At 35.3% G+C, this 22182-nt stretch overlaps 1 protein-coding gene across 1 annotated transcript in view; it reads left to right on the plus strand.

The window, feature by feature from the left end:
• The window catches only part of LOC107091063 (ciliary neurotrophic factor receptor subunit alpha-like), a 268089-nt gene that overhangs the window by 95931 nt on the left and 149976 nt on the right, over nt 1–22182 (plus strand). Inside the window, exon 3 of the mRNA XM_015384788.1 lies at nt 13911–13992. Coding sequence (XP_015240274.1) covers nt 13911–13992 — 82 coding nt within the window. The remainder of the gene's footprint in view (nt 1–13910; nt 13993–22182) is intronic.

Consider the following 22182-nt stretch of genomic DNA (forward strand, 5'->3'; position numbering starts at 1 on the left):
TTATTCTTCATAAAAAAAATTCTTATATAAGGTGGAAACGGATTATAGTTTGTGTTTGATTTGTTATATCAATTAACAGAAAAAGATATATGAAATGTTTTTTTATGCATGTTTTTGAACATGTTTCCACCCAAAAATAATAGTCCTAATCTGCCTGTCATTTGGATAGACATATCTCCTGTGTGGCCTGTATGTGTTAGTGTGCCACCCAACTAAGGAAGGCCACCCAACTGGACCTCCATCCAGGCCAAACTGCAGGGAATGAACTCCACAAATAGTTTCTGGTGGTAAAACTCAGAGGACAGTTGAACAGATAGCATTTGTGCTCTGTATGTGAGGTTGCTTGTGTGGATGTGTAAATTGGTGTTGGAGTGTTTTCAAACCTGATCCGTGCTGGAACTCTATCTGTTATGTTTACTGAGACGACTTGGCAAAAATGTCAACTAAACACACTCACACATTTTTTTTAGCTTACACACCACTGGAGTCACTCTGTAAGAAAATGTGCCTTCATCCTCGTAATTTATATCTATTTCTTTTTATTTTTATTCATAAAGAATTGTATTTTTTATTACTTAGATATAATATATTTCTTACTTTCATCTCAGCTCTTTTTGATATGGTTTTCCTATTCAGGAGTGTTTTTACCCTCTATTTTTTTGCAATACAGAGATGCAGAAAAAATTATATAGTTGCAATAAAGGGTTTTTGAACATGGCAGAAATAATGCTACGTCTTGATCACTTGCCACAATTTATCAAATAAATAGAATATGCTGGAAATTATTTGAATCAAGAATTGTCCATCCTAAACTGGACTGCATTTGGATTAGTGGAAAAAGGCAATGATTCTCTAAATAACATCAACTAGGTTTTGGAAGAGAATAACCCCTAATCATACTGGCCATAAGGAATGTTTTAACTTGGCTTGTGAATGAGTGATAGTTTCGCTCTTTGGTAAAGTCTTTTGATTCTCCTAAGGTTTGAATGAATAAACTAACATGTAGTAATAAAATACAAAATAAAACAAATAAAAAAATTACCTTTGCATTCTTCCTTTGTGTTTATCTGCTTTTTGATATTAGCTCTTACATAAATATAGAAAAACATAAATTAATTTAGTAACTTAATGTAAATGAAGCATATTATCACATGTGCAGGTAATATTTAACACTTTCCGTCAGGTTGCCTGAGTTATAAACCATTCTTAAGAGTATCCTGAGGTATGTACTGCTACAGACTAGTGAAGAGGTACATGATTAGAAGTATTTAAGCATTTGACTTAGGAACAATCAGCTCATCAATAATTTGTTGCAGTAACATTAGAATATATATATATATATATATATATATATATATATATATATATATATATATATATATATATATATATATAATATATATATAAAACAAAAGGGCATTTTCTCTCTAAAAAAAAACTACTGTCTAGATGTGCTTTAAAAAGCAGCAACATTTAGCATGAAGTTGGTCTGTTTTAATTATATTTTTTCATTTTTTTTATATTTTTGAAGTTGTGTAAACCATAACAAATTAACATTGAGACACACATAAAAAATACAGTAATGTTGGAAATTGTTGGACAGAACTTGAAAAGTAGTTTAATTCCAGCTACTCGTGAACTATATACAAAAATCAGCCAGGCTCTTGTCTGCTTTTGTCCAACTCCTAATTAGCTAATCAAAAACTTGGCATACTCTCCTAATCTTCTCTGGGCTTCTACTTACAAATCTCTGTCTCCTTCATTTTTTCCTTCAAATGAGGAACATTTTAAACTGTCACATATGGTCTCTTTAGCTGATCTGGAGAAAGAGATCCATGCAATTGTTACACTTTGTACTAAATGTTGTGGCCAGACAACTGATACATCCAGGCAAGTGAGCTTAGAGCATTAATGTCTTAGTGGTCTAGGACAAGTTAGCCAAAGCCTTTTAGTGCATGTGACCAAGGCTGTGGCAACAACCGCAGTTATATTTATCTTTAGACTCTATTAAAAAGTTTAAGTATTGAGAACTTATTTTTGTTAAATCATGTTTTTTTGTCTATCTTAATTTGCATATTTTCCATTGCCTATTGAGTTACAATACTTGTAAAACACTTATTTCGGTGGTATGATGTGTAGTACTGTGCTTTGTGGCTATACTATCTGTTAAAGAAATAAAAAATAAAATAAGAAAACTTTTGAGATTTACATTATGTTTTATTGAGTAATGAACTGTCGACTTGTGCCATGTATACTGAACCTTGAGCCAAATGACTGCTAGAAATAGGCAACCATAAAAAGATAAAAACATATAGGAGATCAATGGATACATTATGGAGATTATTTGTATGAGGATATATATGTGTTACAAAAAATGTTTTCTTTTTTACAAAATTAAGTTTTAATAAGATTCTCTCGTTAAGAAACAAATTAATTGTTTGGTAATGAGGACCCATTTGAAAAAAAGAGGTTTAATACAGCCTACATTAGCTTTCTAAAAAAAAAAGAAAAAAAAAAAAACTTAATATGCATTCCTGTTCTTGATTTTTTTTTTTTCAAAAGCAACTGAACAAACTAATGAATAAACCTATCATTAATCCTGACCGTACTTGTTACCGAAAAATGGAAATGATTTCCAACATACAGCAAAATTTTATATTGACATACAGTAAATTTCCGTTCTTTCAATACAAATTTTGTAAAAAAAAAAAAAAAAAAAAAAAAAAAGACTGAAGTGAGTTTAAATGAGAATTCAGATCTTGCTCTTGAATTTGTGGAAAAAAAAGGTGGGGCAGTGCCTGTGAGTGTTTGACCCACAGTGGGCAAGTCTTGAGCTCTGGTTCTGATTAACTCCCAGTAAAAACACCTCTGCTCAGAACATCACAGCCTGTACATCACACACTCCTAGCCGTCACACACACAGACACACACATGCTGTGCAGCTCCTGGAGGCTCGCTGCTCACAAAAGGGGGAGTCTACACCCATCATTCAAAGCCTTGTACTTAAGAATGCTGACACGCACACACACTCATTTACACATACACACACAAAGACACACAAAGTGCTCTGTTTTCTTAGCTTTGATACACTTATAGAGTTCAGAGGTGAGAGGGCTGGAGGTAACAGTGTGTTTTTCAAGAGGTCTCTAACCACCTAAATCTGCTTCCACACACACAAGGAGGTCCAGATGGCCGGTTGGAGACAAAAACATGCCTCACACACATATACATATATGTTTAAGCTGAAAATTCCTACAATATGAGTTATACAAAAGTTTCACAGATTTTTGTGTAATTTACAGTTAAGCAAAATGTATTCCAGTGGTAAATTCTGTCAAGGGTTTTGCTAAATGAAAAGTTTCTTCAAAGAGAGAGCAACTATCCAAGATGAGCACATCAGGTTTGCAGCATTTCATCATAGTGAGGTGGGACCTTCAGCAGCAGCACTGCTGCTCTTTGACACATGATACACAGTGGCCCACATGTTCAGGTGCTCTAAATCTCAACCAGCTGAGAGGAGTCACATGTGATCAATGGCTAAATTTATCACCCAAAATCTACCCCCAAAAGATATATAATAAAAAGGCCTTGTAAGTCATTCACAACACTTAAAAGAGTATGTATTCTGGCGTATTTGCATGTATGTGTTTAGTGTATATTGATGTGCTTAACCTCTGCTACCTCTTGAGATGTACCTGACATTGTCTTTAGTGAACAATTATAGCCAGCACGACTATGGAAAAGGTCACAGCCGTCCAGCTATCAACACACGGCAGTAAATGCCAGTTGTGCCTCCTGTTCCCAAAATGCCTGCAGACACACAATCGGGCTTGGACCCCCCAACCCGCCCCCTCCTCGGTGTTTGTAGTTAATCTGCCGCAACGCTGTGTGATTGATGAGAGAATTAGTGTTACTGAGCACAGCAAAGCCTTATGGGAATGAGGAAGCTGCAATACTGGATGTGGAGCTTGACATTAAAGGTTACAGTCGGCACTACTTATGTGTGATTAGTTATGTGTTTTTGTGTAAATGTGTGTTGGCTCGGAAAAGTTATTGATGGATGAGTGTGCCACTCATGCTTATTTTTCTGGTGTTATTGCCATCTGGGTCACAGGCAGAGTAAACTAATTAACATTTGAACTAATTAATGTTGGAGACCTGTGTGGATAAACGCCTGTCAGTTAGTTACATCACTTGTAAAGATTGGATAAATGTTGTTGCAGCTGGAAAACAAAAAAAAAATTAAACTAATCTTTCCACAGTAAAAAAAATATGTTATTTTTTACATTAAACCTAAAAATTGTGAAGCTTACTTTAACTTGGAAATCAATACAATTTTTTTTCTCGAATGACTATGAAATAATTTCACAATTTAAATTTAGAGTACATCATACAGTACTTTGCAACCCTAGTAAACAATATACAATAATCCTTATAGAAGATTAAGCTTTGTCTGGTAGCTTTATTCATAAATTCAACTTTTTATTTGAGAACATTTATTCAGCTGGGAAAAATAATGTTAAGACATTACTGGCAACCCCAATTTTTCAAAGTTAGTGTCTAAGGTTTGAATTATTAATACGTGGCCTACAGTATCTTGTCATACCCACCAGTCAATAGCCACTGGTCTAAATTTGCAGACATCTAATGTCATCAATTTAATTATGATGTTAAAAGAAAACCCAGGCTAAATCCATCCATCCATACATCCATCCACTTTCTGGCACTCTCCAGCTGTCTACGGATGAGAGGCGGGGTACACCCTGGACAGGTCGCCAGTCCATTGCAGGGCAACACAGAGACAAACAGGACAAACAACCATTCCCGCACACACTCACACCTAAGGAGAATTTAGAGAAGCCAATTAGCCTAACAGTCATGTTTTTGTACGGTGGGAGGAAGCCGAGTACCCAGAGAGAACCCACGCATGCTCAGGGAGAAAAACTCCACACAGAAAGACCCCGGGCCGGGAATCAAACCCCCCAGGCTAAATAAGAAGCCAATTTTTCAAGCTGAAGAGGATTGTTGGGACAATAAAACAATTTATTTTTTATTTTTAACTGCATAAGAACATTGGTAAGGTGGTTTGCTTCGTGAAACTTTTAATACAAACCAGATAGCTTTTGTCAGCTCATCATTAGTTTGTTAATGGGCGTTTTGGCAGTTTAAAAACAAAATGAAACAATTCACCAAAGACAAAATTAACCTAATTTCGAAGCCATTTACTTCCTAATAAAAAGTGCTGCATACAAGGACCCAGGACTTCATCAAGAGAAACTCAAATCCTTTGTTGGGTCCTGCAAATTCTAAATATGTCCCTAGCCCTACACAACAGAATTTATTGCATAATCTGCCTCACTAACAACTAGCCAATTAGCTCACAATGGAGTCTGGTATGTTGGATAATAGGCACATCCAGAGGTGCAGGACACTGGCCTTCGAGCCCTAGAATTTAAGACCAGTCATCTAGAGAAGCTGTGCAAGCAGAAGGATTCTTTCCTCTCAATGCTTCAGTCTCATCGGGTGCTACAGTAAAATATTAATTGCTGTTTTAGTGGCAAACAGAAGTTCTACAAAGAATTTAAATCAAGACCCAAATAACCATAAAACAGATTATTTGACAATGACATTTGTTGTATTAATCTATAAGAAGTCATTTAATGTAGTTCTGGCATCTAGTCAGGATGTCTTCTGGGCCCCAAACCTGTTGAGGTCTACTGGACATGTCTCACTGGGAAGAGACCCAGTGAGACAATAGATTTGATATTATGCAGCTTAAATTAATAATGACTTTATCATTAAGGGTAGCAATATGCTTGGAGGGTTACTTTTATGAAAACACAAACACTTGGTACAACTTAATTAAGAAAAGATTCTCTTTTGACAGAGGTGTTTGTTTAAAGGACATCTTTCTGTTTGTTAATTATTGGTCTCCATTCTGTTCCCAATTGGAATTGAAAACTTCACATTGAAAAAAGAAAATCTTAGAAAACTACTTAAACTAGGGAGAGTTGGCTGTCCTTGCCTAAAGGAAGGACAGGTATGTTTAAAGGTAGGACTTTTAGAGACCTCTCTATAGAACAGGAGTCCTTTATTAATGCAGCAAGTAAGTAGTAAGTAAAATCTCCTTGATAGAAGGTTGAAGCTTTTGCCATATTTCTAAAAAATAACATTCAAACTTTCCTCCTGAAAGAATGTGAAGATCTATACTTCTCTAAGCTTTATTTGATAAATTCAATTAATTGAAGAATTCCTTGCAACTCGATGACTTTGCAATGGAACTTATTTTTCTTAAGGAACTTGTCCTCCAAATGTTTCCAGACAAAAGCCTTTTGAGGCAGCTATACGTTACACCCCCATCACACACACACATGAACAAACGGAGAATAGTGTTATTGTGATTTATTATATAAAACAGGTGGAGAGTAAGGTGTGACTTTATGGATTTTCATCACTCTCTGTGTTCTAGAAAATATGGTTTTGGCTAAACAACAAACCTCCTACGGCTAAGGCCCAGCTGGATAATGCAGCAGGGTCTCTAAGCATCACATTCTTAGTAATTGCCTGTACAATCCATAAATCTCAATCCAGAGCATTACTTAATAAAAAAGGTGCATTAAGAGCCAAATCATTTGTTTTGATTTTATGTTGTCAGGGGAACAGGGAACATTCTCTCACATGATGGATGTCTTACTTAGACACAAAAACTCCTCACATGCAGTTTTCCTGTGTTGTCCTTGTAGAAATTAATCAGACAGATAAAATTATCTCTTGTTGCACATCTAAAAGCATTGGTAGATGTTGCTGATTCACCTCCATAACACTGTTTGCTACTTAAAGGATTCCGATACAGATTGGTTATCCTATTTCTGGAAAATTTTTGGTTTTGTTATTGTACATATCCAGTGTTGAGCAAGCTACTTGTCCAGTGTAGTGAGCTAAGCTATCAGTTACTCAACAATAAATTAAGCTTCACTACACCAAAGCTACCACCTAAAGAATTATAGCAAGCTAAGTTACACTAATGTGTTAAAAGTAGTAGTAGTAACTACATCAGAAGCTACTTAACGTTGTACCAACCTAATAACAATTCAAAATGAGTCTGATACACTGGTTAAAATATTTATTAAAGATCAGCCAATGACATAACACAGTGTAAAAATTGTTTTATGATCAGCATAATAAAAAAAACTAAAGTATTTACTAGTAGACAAAAAAAAATAAACAATCTGCTGTTATTAGAACCAAATTAAAGGTACTGTGTAGTGTTCTACACTTCGAGACATGGCTATGAGTTTGAATTCAATGGACATCTCTAGGGAAAACAAAACCCTACAAAAGTCATCTTATTTCTTTAGGGTCTCCCTTAGAGAAAACTTCTTCAGACCTCAATTAAACAGTCGATTCAAGTAACAAATGAAACTGTTTATAAAAAAGGTGAAAAAATAAAGAAGTTAATTAAGAGATATATATACATTTATGTCTCACTGTATAATTTAATTTCTACCTACATATTTATTCATTGTATTTTGGGGGGTAATTAATTGAATGTTTATTTATTTATTTATTGAGCATGTATTTATTTATATATTTTTTTTTATACATGGGAGAGCTGTTCTTCCATACCTAAAAAATCTTATCTGTGCAAATAAGCCTTAAAACATCTGAGCACGTACTTTTTATCAGAGGATTCAACAAGTTTCAAAATCTCTGAAGATAAGGCGCTCTGCTCCTGTGTCCTCCTCCATCCTGTGTTTGTGGCTCTGTGTGTCTGTGTGTTTCATTCTTTGAGTTCCACTGGAGTGCGCATGTTTCGTAGACACAGACAGGAGAGGCAGAATAGAGGCTCATGCGTGAATGTCCAGCAAATAACTCAGATTGTTGTTTCAAAAATAGAAAACCTGGTTTAATGACTAAGTTATGCCCTGGATTTTGTAGCGTTTGTGGACGCTACGTCGCTACTTGATAAAAACAATAACGTCACTACTGGAAAGTTACCTGATAAATAAAGCAGCGACGCTACGGTCAAGCTACTGGAAAATGTAGTTAAAGCGCTACTGCCCATCACTGTACATATCTATATAAGAATAACATTCTATGCTTCTAAGATTATAAAAGACAATTATACATATTGAACTTTTCCTCAAGAAATAAATATACTTCATTGGAAATCGGTTCGCAGCTGAGTGTGAAGTGGGCAAGATGAAAATCAGCTTCTCCAAGTCAGAGGTCATGGCTCCCTACCAGAAAAAGGTAGCCTGTCCCCTTCAGCTTGGAGGAGAGTCCCTGCCTCAAGTGTATCTTTGGGTCCTCTTCACGAGTGGGAGATCAATGGACGAATCAGTGCGTCTGCTGCTATAATGGGGACTCAATGGTCTGTTGTGCTGAATAGAGAACTTGAGAAAAAAGGCAAAGCTTTCGATTTACCAGTCGGTCTACATTCCTAACATCATAGAACGAAATCCCGGATACAGGTCGCTGAAATAAACTTTCTCCGCATGATGGCTGGGAACTCCCTTAGAGATAGGGTGAGGAGCTTGGTCATTGGGAGAGGCTCGGAGTAGAGCTGCTTTTCCTTCACATCGAAAGGAGTTAGAGTAGGGGGCTCAGACATCTCATTCTAGCCCATTTTTCAGCTGGCCTTGGGGTGCCTTATACTTCCCACAGCAGAGCTGGAGGAAGTGTCTGTGGAGACGGGAGGGAAAGATACAAAAAGTCAATTTGTTGAGGTCCCATTTGATAGACAACACAAAGCAATGGCTGATTATGAAGTGGAAAGATAAAAATATATATTTTTTGTAACATCTTTTAAAAAGAGAAATTTGAAAAATTTGCAATTTGCAAGTTTTGGGGGTTTGTTATATTAGTTTTACCACAAATAGCACTTAAAATAAATCATAGTTGCCCATTCCTAGGTCTGAAAAGCCTCAAGGAATGCATTTATTTAGCTTCATACATCTTCCTATCAACTTTGTCCACTTTCACAGATTTTTTTTTAAACCATACATGCAGTATGGTGCTATCCTCCTAGTTTCACATTGAAGATGATCTGTTCAAGTTAATATGCCATAAGTTGCAGTTATTTTCCAACCTCACGTATTATTTTGGATGTACACAAAAAAGTCAAACAGGACTTTCTCGTCGCTAATCTTCCATAATGAATACCTTTTAGACAGTACGCTCAGGTGTGGTGACATAATGTACGTGACCCACAGGCGTAACTATGTGAAGAACTGGTGTTGACATATCCCCACCAACTTTGGCCTGTTGGCGACATTCCCCACCAATGATTTCAGCTTTTTGACCCCTTTTTGCTCAATTACTTTACCCAATGGTAACAGAGGTTGGTTGCAGCTATCTGTGTTCAGACCTTTTTTAGTCTGTTTTTTTTTACAAAGTAGCTGCGTGGTTGGAGGGGAGACACACAGCAACACTCAGTGAATTTAACCGGCAGCTACCGGTACTTTGATATATGTTTAAGTCTAAGTTAGGAGACAGGTTGTATAAGAAAATTAGGCATGCCACCAAAAAATCAGTTCATTAGACATATCCTTTTTCAGTTATAAGTTAGTCTTAAAATGCAATAAGCTTGATAAATCATAGTTTGTTCTTATTTACTAGGTAAAAAATGCTTGGCTTCTCAGAGGACCATGACTCACAGTTACAGGTTAAAATTAACACATGGTTTCTTACTGTACAGACAGAATCAGACTGCAGCGCTTCTACTTATCTCAGAATTCTGTTTCTGGCATCATTATATTAGTAAAGAGGTTCATAAATCTTTTTAAACAGAGCAGAGGGAGAAGTAGGGAGGGCCACAGATTTAAAGGTGAAACAGATTTACTGGGATATGCAACATGCAATAGAATATATCTGCAAGTTTACCAGAAAGTTTACAAGAAAGAAATACACTATACTATAATTAAAATGCAGCATATCCATATTCTTCTGGATGGATGGAATTGAAATTAATCATTCTAGGGATGCATGATATATTGATTTTGGTAAGGGTGTAACTTTTCAAAGTTACACCCTTGACATGGCCCTGTTTTATTTTAAAAATGCATGTAGGCCTTCATTTCTTCTAGTTGTAATCTTTGACTCTATTTGTTAGGTATATTTTGGTAACAGGAAAAAAAACGGATCTCTTTAGCCCCCGGTGCACAACATCTTTTTTTTAGGTTTTTGGTCATAGAAATTGAGGAAAAGAGCAAAGTATGTTAAGCAATTAAAAAAAAAAATAACTGTCTTCTATTTTTGCAAACAGCCCAGCCCTCCTTGTATGTTTCCCTCTTGGCTTTCCAATTTAAATGCAAATGTTCCCAAATCGGACTCAAAAAAATGCTTGGGCGAAATCATTTAATGCAGATGAATTATATATTTTAATTAAGCAGCCAAAAGAATCATGCCTATTCAGCCCTTTCCTCTCCAGTGAGAAATGAATAAATAAATATGGAATAAGGAAAGGGGGCTAAATGAAAGGGTTAGGGTGGAAGAGATGGTTGAAAGGGGACAGGGGGTTTGGATTGAGTTTGTGAAATTGCAGCTCTCAGCGCCTGTTTCCTGTCATTATGTGAGCAATCTGAAGCTGTCAGATTTCAAAAATGTATTGTTCTCTGATAGACGGCCTAAATACCCCTGGAGTTCCCAGTACACACATATACACAATATTATTCTCACATAGTTGTACCAGAAGAGTTTTAAATGCGTGTAAACACACATACACACAAATATGCACATACATATTTAAGTTATGATGGGCAAAGCAGAACTTGGAAAATTATGACCAAGGATTGTGATGCACTGACAAGGGCTGCAATTTTAATTTCACCCGCTGTCAGTCTCCTCAGTATCTTTTTAGATGAAATACATATGAACTGCCAATCACTCACAAACACAAACAGGCACTAAAGTTCACAAATGATAACGCAGGCTCACATTTATACGCCTATATACTTATCAGAACATTTAAAGGGGACTTTAGAGAATTCATATTATCCTTTATAAGCACAAAAGTAAATCCTAGTGTTGCTAACCAAACAGTAAACAGTTTTTATTTCTGAAAACATGTGCATTTCAGGGGCATGTGTAAGAACTTTTCTAATGCAAAATGTTGGATAAACTTCAAAAATGAACAAAAAACAACTCCATTTGAGTATTGTCTAGGCAACTGGATGTGAAGATTTCTAGAAGACATTTCGCATAGATGACTGAGAATCTTCACAGATATATTAAAGCATTGTTCTTTCTGACATGACAGCATGAAATCCAGTTGTATTCACGGTGCTAGTTTTCACCTTGTGTCACACTAAATTGTAACTATAATACAGAAAAATAACATCATCATGAGCTATATATTTAGTTCTGCTGTACCACAGTGGGGTGGAAGTGGTTCCTGTCCATCAATAAAAGAGTAGAGTACTACAAAAGGAACACCCTTCTATTTGTTGTCTTTTGCTTGTCTAGCCAGAAAACAATGAAACTGGAAACAGATTTAGGAGGAAAACCCAGACATTCCTCTCCTAATGACTCTCCAGCCTAATATGGGAAATCTTAAGGTGCTCTGAAGTCCCGAAGTAAAATAACATTTATCAAGCATGGTTTGTTGCCTGGAAAATGTAGAAAAAGGAGTCTAATTTGAACTAGTCTGAGCAGATGAATAAAGTGGGATTTATTGAGGACAAGGCCTGGCTTTCAAAGCTCCAAGCCCTCATCCTATCTCCAAGGCAGATCCTGGTATACCAGTTGTGAAGGAGGCAGGGTAAAGGACTTGGAGGATGCTTTAGAGTTGGCTGCTGCGGCCTGGCTAAGCTCAGCCCAAAAGTCAGCAAGAAGCCACCTTCATATGAGCCACTAGCAGAAATAAAAAATGAGTTGGGGTGTGACTTCTCTCTCGATTATCTTTTACACCCTGGACAAGGCGGTGGACCTTGCTGACAGGGGCCCACTCCTTGAGCAAAACGACTTCCAGTGCTGCAAATGTCTCACAAGCTGTATCAGAACACCCATGCTTTCCACTTTTTGATTGCCTCTTCAAAACCCTTATAATTTGTAATTCATAAAAAAAAAAAGTGTTCAATGTTTTAGACTGTTCTATATCTTTTTGAGATTCTGTTCCTTCCATAAAAAGCTTTTTCGTGTCCCTGAACTTCAATCCCCAGTGCTTGTAGTTATGTATTCCTTGTTCCCCTCCTTCACAAGATGCTTTAACATGTTGTGGGTTTCACGTTCTTAACGCGGAGAGACAGAATGAGTGAAGGATATGATATGTAGGTTGGGAATAGAGAGATGCACAAAGAGAAGGAAAGGATTGACTGAGCAAAAGAGTGAAAACAAGGAAGTAAGAAGCAGAATACTGGAAAAAAAAGTTGGTAGCTGAAGCAAAACAAAGAGTGAGAAGTAATGGGATATGACAGACGTTAGCATCAGCTGGAGCTTCACCCCAGAAGAACAAGTAAATTCACTTCCTTTCTTTTGCTCTGTTTAAAGAGGCTCACTCCGTTCTTTGCACACACACCTTACTCTGTGCAACTCTCAGCTGCAGGCAGACCTGTAGACAACCTTTGTACATATGAGAGCCAACTATTTCTTCTTACTTAACAGAGGAAAGGAGAGAAGATACAGAGTAGAGGGAAAAGACAGTTATAAGGAAAGATTTGGGTTCAAGTCCCCTTGCTGGCATGAATCTCATGCAGCTCAGCTGTACTTGAAAATAGCCAGGAATTTTGAAGAGCTCCAGAACTGTAGTTCTAATGTTTAAAACCTGAGGTATTAGACTTTAAAATAGGCATTGAGAGAAACTGCTTTTCCACAACAAATGTGTATTTCAAAACAATAAAACAAAAAAAAAAGTAAAAAAGAAGAAGAAAACATTGGAGATTAGTATTTCTCAAAAAACTGTACCTGTGTGCCTATTCTAATTTGCAAAATAGCTTAAGCTCAGTCAGGCTGGATGCATAGACTTTGCTACAGATTTGAAGTTCAATTCAATAACCTTGCCATTGAAAGTCTTACCCTAAGTTCAAAGTAAATTTCCTCAAGAAAGATAATACTCTAGCCTACTCCTAAGTTGACAGAAGCCTCTAACAGGTTTAAAGACAAGAATACCCAGTATTTAGTTCCATGCAGTTTACAATCAAACCTGTCCATCTTTTGTATTCCTGTTGATGATAACCAACCAAATGATGTTGAGAGAGACAATGCTTTTACCTTTAGGTTTTACTGTAGGGATGGGGTGTTCAGTGTGATTTCCACTGCCAGTTGCAGAACATTTTACAAAAGAAATCCAGTGCATTTTTAAAGTGCTTTCTTACCATTCTTACCTTTTTTCAATTTCCAAGGTGCCTGGTTCAATTCTCAAGTTCCTGTGTTGGAATCTTTTCTAACCAGCGATGAGCCAACAACTAAAATGGGGGATTTTAAAGTGATTATTTAAAGCAAAGAATTACCCATAAGTTCTTGTTTTAGGTTGAAGCTGTTGTTGTTTGTTCTGTGCTATACCTTTAAGAGCTGCTGGCTATGGCCCATCCCAATGGGGATGGATCCATTAGGCTAATGAATTGAGAGCAAAAACATAGAAAGAGAAAAGAAGTCAGGAAATGCAGATCATAGCAAAAAAGAAAAAAAAAAAAACAACAACTCACTATTTGAACAACCGAAGTAAGACAAGTATAGAAGGAAATAAGCAAACTTAATAAGAAAGAAAGTGTACAAGAAAATGTGCTTTTAGGAATGTAATGAAGTGAAAGGAGATAGACAGAGCAAGATCTAGAGAAGACAGGAAGTGGCTATCTCTCTATCTGTTACATGGTGCTGTCCCTGGGTCTGTCAGTCAGTCAGGACAACAGGCGCACACACACGCTGTCCTGCTCTAACACACACGCCTGACTTTGCTGTATGTGTGTTTACAGATGGCAAACCTTGTGACATCGTTATGCTGTGTAGTTCTGGCAGCAGTGGTGGTAGCCTATGCTCAGAGACGCAGCCAGCTAAGTAAGTACGCATTTTATCTTCTTTGCAACAGTAATCTACCAACCCATAGTCTCCGTCTCAGTTTTTCTTTTTTCAACAAGTAAACATGTTTTGTAATCAGATTTACTCTACTGTGTTATCTACTTCTTTTTAACTTGGTATATGTGTTTCTTTATGTATCTTTCTTTGGGTGGCAGTTTTGTTTCATTAGTTTTCTTTATACTGTAGTTTCCAAACTTCTTGGATTCTCTTTTATTTTTGGAGTATAGCTGAAAATATTAATCTTCTTTTATATGTTTGGGAAAAAAAGGCCTATACATACATACATGAGATGAATAACAGTATCAGATTATACCTAATTGTTTCTAAATTTTCATTACAAGTAATTTTAATAATAGTTTTTACAATATCTCCATCTAATTAGGGTGAAACTGTTATAGTCACCAGAAATTTTCCAAGCTGTATGAATTATAGTATAAAGTAAAACACTTTATATCCTCCTCCTTTGCTGCACACTGCCAGGCTGCTGTGTGAGGAAGAGAAATATTGATGTCTTGAAATATTTGGGACTCCAACTGTGTTGTCAGTGTGTTATTTGTGTTAGTATATAAAGATCAGAATACAAAAATGATTTTCCACTAATATAATTTTTATGTTGCACAGCCACTACTAAATATAGTGGCCATTTATAATTTAGTGCTTCTGTGTCTCAAAACAACAACAAAATACTGCACAAGCGAGTCCCTAGGTGCACATTCTTTTTTTCTATCTACCTATATTTCCTTTTCCATTCATTATGAAGCTTAGAGTTTTAGTTTATGTCAGTCTACCTACCATATACATGTACATTGCCTTTGGTAAAGTCAATAGTTTGACTCTTTTTAGATGATTTGGCTCCTTTACACCACTCTGGCTAGGATCAGGATGTTTTCAGTCCAAGGCTGGGACAGATAAAGTGATGGGTTCTACTCAGCTTAGCAGACAAGTCAGCCTGTCACTTGACTCTTACTCAAGACTTTCTTTGCCTTATTAACCTATGAGAATTGACTGTTAAAATCAGCTGACCCAAAGAAAGACCCTTAGGATGTCAATAAGTCCACAGTGACGCACATCGCTGTGTCACGAGACTCTAACACAAACACAAAGACACAGTATAAACTGTAACGGCAACGTGCATTTTGAGAATTTTTTGAGAGCACAATAATGGGTAAACAATGGAGAAGGGGAGTAAAAAATAGAAACCAGCAGACTGAGAAAGCAAGCCAAATCCGTAATTAATGTTGAAGGGGAAGGTTGCTGGGTATTGATGTGAGGGAAGCTGAGAAAAATACGAAATATTTTCCAATGTGAGCGAGGCATAAACACTGTCTGTTTTCCTTTTTCATTTCCTTTTAGAAATTTAGTCTCTTAACTTCATAATTAAAAGTATTGGGATTTTTTCAGTATAATTTTAAACTGTATTTTTTATTACTTTAATTTTGAACTGTTAAGAAATAAGAAAATAACTAGTTAAAAGACGCAAGGGGAAAAGGAATTAGAAGGCTTTATATTTTCCTTAATTATTGGATTTGTATTGACTATAAAAATTATTGAATTAAGGAAATGCCTTCCCAAACTAACACAGATCACTTATTAAAAAAAAACAGATTATTTCATATTTATATTAAAAAATTTTACAACCCTGTACCAGTCTATACCCTAGTAAAACCTGGCTTACCCCTTTGTTTTGGTTAAAACTACCCGCTCTCGGTTCCAAAGATATGCAATAGCCCAGTATGTGTTGTGTTATGCATCCATTTATCCAATTTATGATGTACAAACACATATTTACAGAATTTGTTTATGCAAAGGGTCTAATTTCTTATCATGGTTTATTACCATGGAGAAGTGCTAATATAGTAAAATTGATATAAACATCTGAATGTTTTTAGGTCATGGAAAAAGGAGGTACATTTTTGTTGGGCGAGGCTCCATCTGTAAGAAATCCATATTGAGAAAGGCACCCACTGTGAATACACATCTGTACTGTATGTCTGTGCAATGCAAAGGGAAGGAAGTTCAGACTAATTATTGATAGCACTACATCATAGAACAATGAATAAGATTATGGGATATGAAGTATCTGCAGAAAGACTGACATTAACAAAAACAGTAGGTTTATAGAAGCATATTTACAGAGAGCTTATTTTAAAACAGTTTTAAAATGGTCAGAAAAATTAAATGTTTTAGCTGTCATCTAATCTGCATCAAGATTTTAACTGCCAGAGACTAACACAACATATCCAGACTTAACTGCCAATAAGATAAATGTTTTCTTGAGCAGAAAAATCCCATAAGCCAGAATGAAATGCACTGGTCGGAATAAATAGAATACATACCAAATACCTATTTTGCTTCTGTTAGAGATTTTTATGAGGAAAAAAAAAACACCAGCAAAATAATTCTGCATAGAAATCTGGCGCCACAAGCTGCAGTCACTTAATAAACCCTCACTTGAAACGAGGTGGAAAACAAAATAATAAAAGCAAAAAAAAAAAAAAAGAAAAAAAAACTGATGTGGAAGTAAGGTCAATAAAATTTTAATTAAATATTTGGAGCACAAAGAATGACAGAGATATTTTTAAGGGGAATGGAAATTTGTTTTTCTAATGCGAAAGACAGAATGGGTGCTTTTCTTCACAATACATAAAACAAACAGGAAAATCTAATCATAAATGACATTGAACTACAGAGAGCTGATTGTTGATCACCATACAAGTGTAATTAAAATAAACTTTATTTGATTTTTTTCTTGATGTTTTTGCAGATTAATGGAACAAATACTATAGAGCCTTTAGAGTACTATGTTGCTGTTATTTGCTGATGTTTACTTTTAAACCTAAATAATTCTGCACAACCATATTTTACCTCAAACTAGAGAAGCTCACTGTGCTGCCATTGCTCTTTGAAATGTTGCCCATCAAACCCAATAAGGTTGTCAGATCTCCTATCCTATCCTCCTATCCTATCAATATCTCTGTTGTCTGCATAGCTTGGTAAATGTTTGTTTCCCGGTTTTGGAAAAAATGTGCATTTGATTTACCTACGAACTTGAAACTAAGAAATTGGAGAATGGTCATCTCTTGTAAAGCATTCCAATTGGCTGCATCTGGATCCTTGTAATGTTCAATGTTCCTATAAGACAACTATGACCCCTTTTACATCCATAAGAATGACAAAAAGGCACCATATTTTAAAAACATTTGACTCAGACACATGCCACTTTCTTTCCACCTAAATATACTCCTGCTCAACCTTTTCCACTCATCCCCACATGTCTGTATACTTAGATTGAATAAAATGTTTAACTAAGAAGAGTGATTTGAAAATGCACAAATACCCATGTGTAATTCTGAGGTTTCTTAAGACAAAACTGAGCTTTATTTGTTCTGAAATGTTCCAAATTGTTAAAATAAGCCATCAATGCCCCCCTGCGGGTAAATGCCAGTGATCAAACACCTGCCTGCTCTAGACGATCAATGAGAAGAAAAAAACAGCTAGCAGTATGCCAATCAGCCAGACAAGCCCTGCATCTTCCTCCCTTTATAAAAGAAAAAGAGAAGAACAAGCACAGTAACTGGACCAAAGCAGTCATCACAACAGCACCATGCGATTTAGAGTTAAAATGAGAATATTCTAGTTACTGAGATACAAACTGATATGTGCTTTTTATCGACCGTAAATAAATGTGAATTTAATTACGTTCTTGCTACTATTTGCATTTATAAACTAGTAAACTTCTTAAAAGATTCATCTAATACTAATAAGCAACTTTACATTAAAATTGGCCAGCTATGGGGAAAAATTTTGGATGATTGAAGGGCTCAATAAAGAAATTGTTCCTGGATGCTTTTGTTTCTTCTAGATAACATTTTTCCAATAGCGATAGAGTCAATCATTTAAAGTCAATCATATTGAATGAGAACCTGAATATTGATACCAAGCTAGGAAGAGATAAACTATTTGGCTTTTTTATCCCTGTAACTGAGATGTCTTGTCTAAAAACACTAATTACAGTGAGAAAGATAAACATCTCATTTAGTTTTTATTGCAGTTCTTAACAGAATTGTACAAAACGTAGATGAAATCCATTTTCACAAACTTATGTTACTAACACTAGTTAGTTTGTGTATTGAGCATATTAATTATCATTTTTTTAACATGAACTTAGGACTCCATTAATTTAGCTTTATGTCATTTTCAGATCTAAGTTCCCTGTATTTCTACTAGAATCTTTCTGTGAGAAGCAAAATTGTGTGCTGAAGAACCCCATTATGAGTTATTTGTGCCTATTAACTTAACATTTTAGTTAATTTGATAATGTATACCTTCCACAAACAAATATACAAATTTTCCTGAGTTTTATATAGTTTTAGAACCTCTAGACATGAGAGATGCAACAGTACACAGAAACCAAACATTAGATTAGTACCTTCGAGAGCCCTAGCATCAAAATGATGTTTTATTGTGATTAGGATTATGGATTTCAATAATGGCCAAAGATATGTAACAAAAATACTCATTATTCTTGATCAAATATTTCCTAAATTAAATTTGGATGATAAAATGTTTATAATAACTGACATAAAAAAGTGTCAGTACCAGTTAGTTAGATGATTTAATTTGTTTTACCAGTTACGTTTGCAATTGGATGACTCCAAATTAATTTAGTAAGGAAAATCGATACAGTCTTGTCGCTGTTGTAGAGTCCTGGCATGTAACATTTGTTTAATCAGATGTTTAATCCATCATCACTGTCATTCACTCTAAACTGTAAAATGAAATGAAACCAAATAGCATCGAAGACGATGTGGATTCTGTAAATTCTGAATGTTCTCCATTTTAGTCCTTTTTGTTTTGATGTTGCTAGTTTTGCCATCTTATTTATTTCTGATATTCTTTTTGCTTTAGAATCCATTTCTTTTTCAGCAGTCTCTATGCAGAAAATGTGCTACTGTGGTGATGGCATGTTGTTTGCTTTATAGACATGTTGTTTGTTGGCGACCATATTCTGACTTAGAGGTGGAAATTCTTACTTGTGATTCCCTTCATCTTATTTTCCCCTTTAGTGTTTATTTGCATTCATATCTCTCTCTTCAAACACTCACTGACATAACACTCCTGTCTCTTTCCGTGCACATCACCCACACGTTTTATTTCCTTTAAATCCTTGCACTACTGTCTTCTGATTCCAATTCCTACTGTCTTATTCTCTAATCCAAGGAAGCAATGTAAGGAAGTTTTACCACCCATTGCTTCATTTACTCTCTCCAAAAATGGTTTGGTGTACTACATTTCTACCTTTGTCCCAGCTCTGAACTTCTTTTTTTCTACTAACAAAGGAGTAAATAGATAAAAGATGATACATTCAATCAACCCACAGCCAGAGGAAAGAAGAGCAATTGAGAGACAGTAGGAAAGTATGAAACTAACATTCCTACTAATTCCATGGTAATACAGCTGTCATAGCTGTATTTTTTTAAGCGTTCAACACACACTAGTATGACTCGTGAACATCTCTGTGCAGACCTATTTATCCATTCCTGTGAATTGGTGGTGTGAATGGTATAAATCAAATTAATACATGCAATCTTGTAACCGACCCCTATCATGCGTGACAGCTTACTCTAATTTAATTTGTGCACGAAAGCTTATATAGACAGATTAAATTAGCATTGATATATAACTCTTTATAAACAAGATGTCAAAAAACAAAACAAAACATACACTGCCTTATCTGCTCTGATCTGTGTAAATACAGAATACACTTCTAGGTGAATTGTTTTATATATATATTATTTTTATTATTTTTATATATATATATATATATATATATATATATATATATATATATATANAGAGAGAGAGAGATGTATAGAAAAAAATGTGTATATATGTGTGTTTGTGCAGTAATTTTTTAATGGAAGGTACGCAAACCTTTCCCAAAAAGATACTGTAATTTGTGCATCTCTCAGAAATCAAAACAAAAGACAGTTCCAGACAACTAAATGTAATCAATTATTCATGAGATTTAACTGCTCTCAGATGTGTCATTAGAGAAAACAGACAGCAGGAGGAAACAAGAAACAAAAAAAGAAAACAACAAAAAAAGATGATGTGTTTGTGTTTAAGCCATGAACTGTTTATGCTGTGGGGGAACCTCTATCGTTCTCATTACCCAGAGTAGCACTCAGTGTAATCAGTGCTCTCTGTCTGGCAGGCGACTTACAATAAATTCAACATGAACCTCATCTGCTTGATTGACTGACAGCATCGGCAGTTGCATCACATTCCAAGCAGCTCAAAGATTGGCGGACAGACTTAGTGAAGTGATATTGAACCTATTTAGTTGTGGTTATTGAATAAAAAACAGCAACAGAATATTTGAAATTTCTTATGAAAATGATCAATTATTAAAAATCTATGTTTATCAGTGAAAGAAAACTTTTAATTCTTTACATATGTCTAATTTATATCTTATGTGGAATTTAGGCTTCCTTTTCCTTTTAAAAAGCCTAAACTTCTCAAATTCTGTTTATGTATTCTAGTTCGATTATTATCAAATATAGAATTAAAGATTTCAGATAGATAAGATATACAACAACAAACCAAATATTAATTACAATGAGGTGGTTTCTCTGCCAAGAAAAACTATGATAAACAAACAAAAAAAAAAAAACTTATCTGTAAAGAAAACAATAGAAAATTCACCAGAAATCAGTTCTGCTCATATTGAGTTTTATCCAGATGGCATCAATTGTTTTACTTATTCATCCTTTCACATGTTTTGAACATAGCATGTAGATATATAGGCTTGAAGACAAAGATATTGTTTTTAACATAAATATCAAAACTTTACTTTAACACACTTTCTTTAATCAGACCTCCTTGTAGGTGTTTTATTATTAAACTAGATTAATAAAAACTCACTATAATGCTGAAATTTGAATGCACAGGACATACTGAAATAAATGCATGTGAAATAAATGCAAATGTTTCAGATTCTAAGGTTGAATCAACAAAAAAATCAGGTAGTGTCTTCAAGCTCTAAAACCCTCTGTTCTTGCTGCTACTGTGTTTTTTATTTTTACTGCTGTGTGGTGCTATTTGCACTGCTAGTGGCTTTTAAACAGTGCTGTGCCCTAAACATGTGCTCTGCTCATGACCACTGACGAAGCAATCCATTTATGTGTGAGGTTCCATATTTATGCATTGAAGAGCATCACAAATACTGTAGTTGTCTGCAAGTGCTGTTTTTAGGAAGATTATATCTATGTTTCTCAACAATTGTTTATTTCATCAGGAAATTTCATAGGAAAACATATAATGTGGAATAAAATTGGATAATGTAAATTTAATGAAAAAAATGCTGTCCAGAGATTTCTTCTCAGTATACATATTGTGTTCATCAATGCAATGATGAATGAATGAATTGGGGGGTATTGGTAAAGCCATGCCTTTTCAAATCATTATATATATATGAAACACTTCTAAAGAAAACCGAGACATAAATTTTACCATAATAAGGGTGCATTTCCCATTAAGTATCAGTTAGTTGTTCTCAACTTAAACGATGTCAGACACTCAAAGTTGCCATGAAATATCAAAGAAAAAGCACAGATAGGAGGAACAAATTGCAATTGTCTGTAGAATCCCATATTTCTGTGTCAGAGCTCTGTAATTCGTCCATTATAGATTTAGGATTCCCGACTGTCCGATAAAATCTTTCAAGTAATGGACCATTTCCAACCAATTGCTGCATTTTACGTCAAGATATGGAATCTAGGAATCTCACTGTCTGAGTGTAAGTGTCTGTATATGTGCTACGTCTGATTAAGTGCATATGTAAGTGAGTGTAGTTTGTGTAACTCTTTTACCTCATCAATCTTTAAGTGGGGATTCCCAGTAAAGCCTCCATTACAGGTTTTCTAAGATGGCACCGCCCCACATGTCAAAAACAGTAGAACTTTGGTACAATTCCTTCAAAATTGAAAAGATAAAAACAAGACGTACTCATTTTCTTTATATTATGATGAATTTCAAACTAGTCTGACTGCTGAAACTGGTCTGTTTATTAGGCCAATGGATGGATGGATGGATGGATGGATGGATGGATGGATGGATGGATAGATGGATGGATGGATGGATGGATGGATGGATGGATGGATGGAT

The sequence above is a fragment of the Cyprinodon variegatus genome, unplaced genomic scaffold (genome assembly GCF_000732505.1).
Source record: "Cyprinodon variegatus isolate N-32 unplaced genomic scaffold, C_variegatus-1.0 Scaffold323, whole genome shotgun sequence".
Classification (NCBI taxonomy): Eukaryota; Metazoa; Chordata; class Actinopteri; order Cyprinodontiformes; family Cyprinodontidae; genus Cyprinodon; species Cyprinodon variegatus.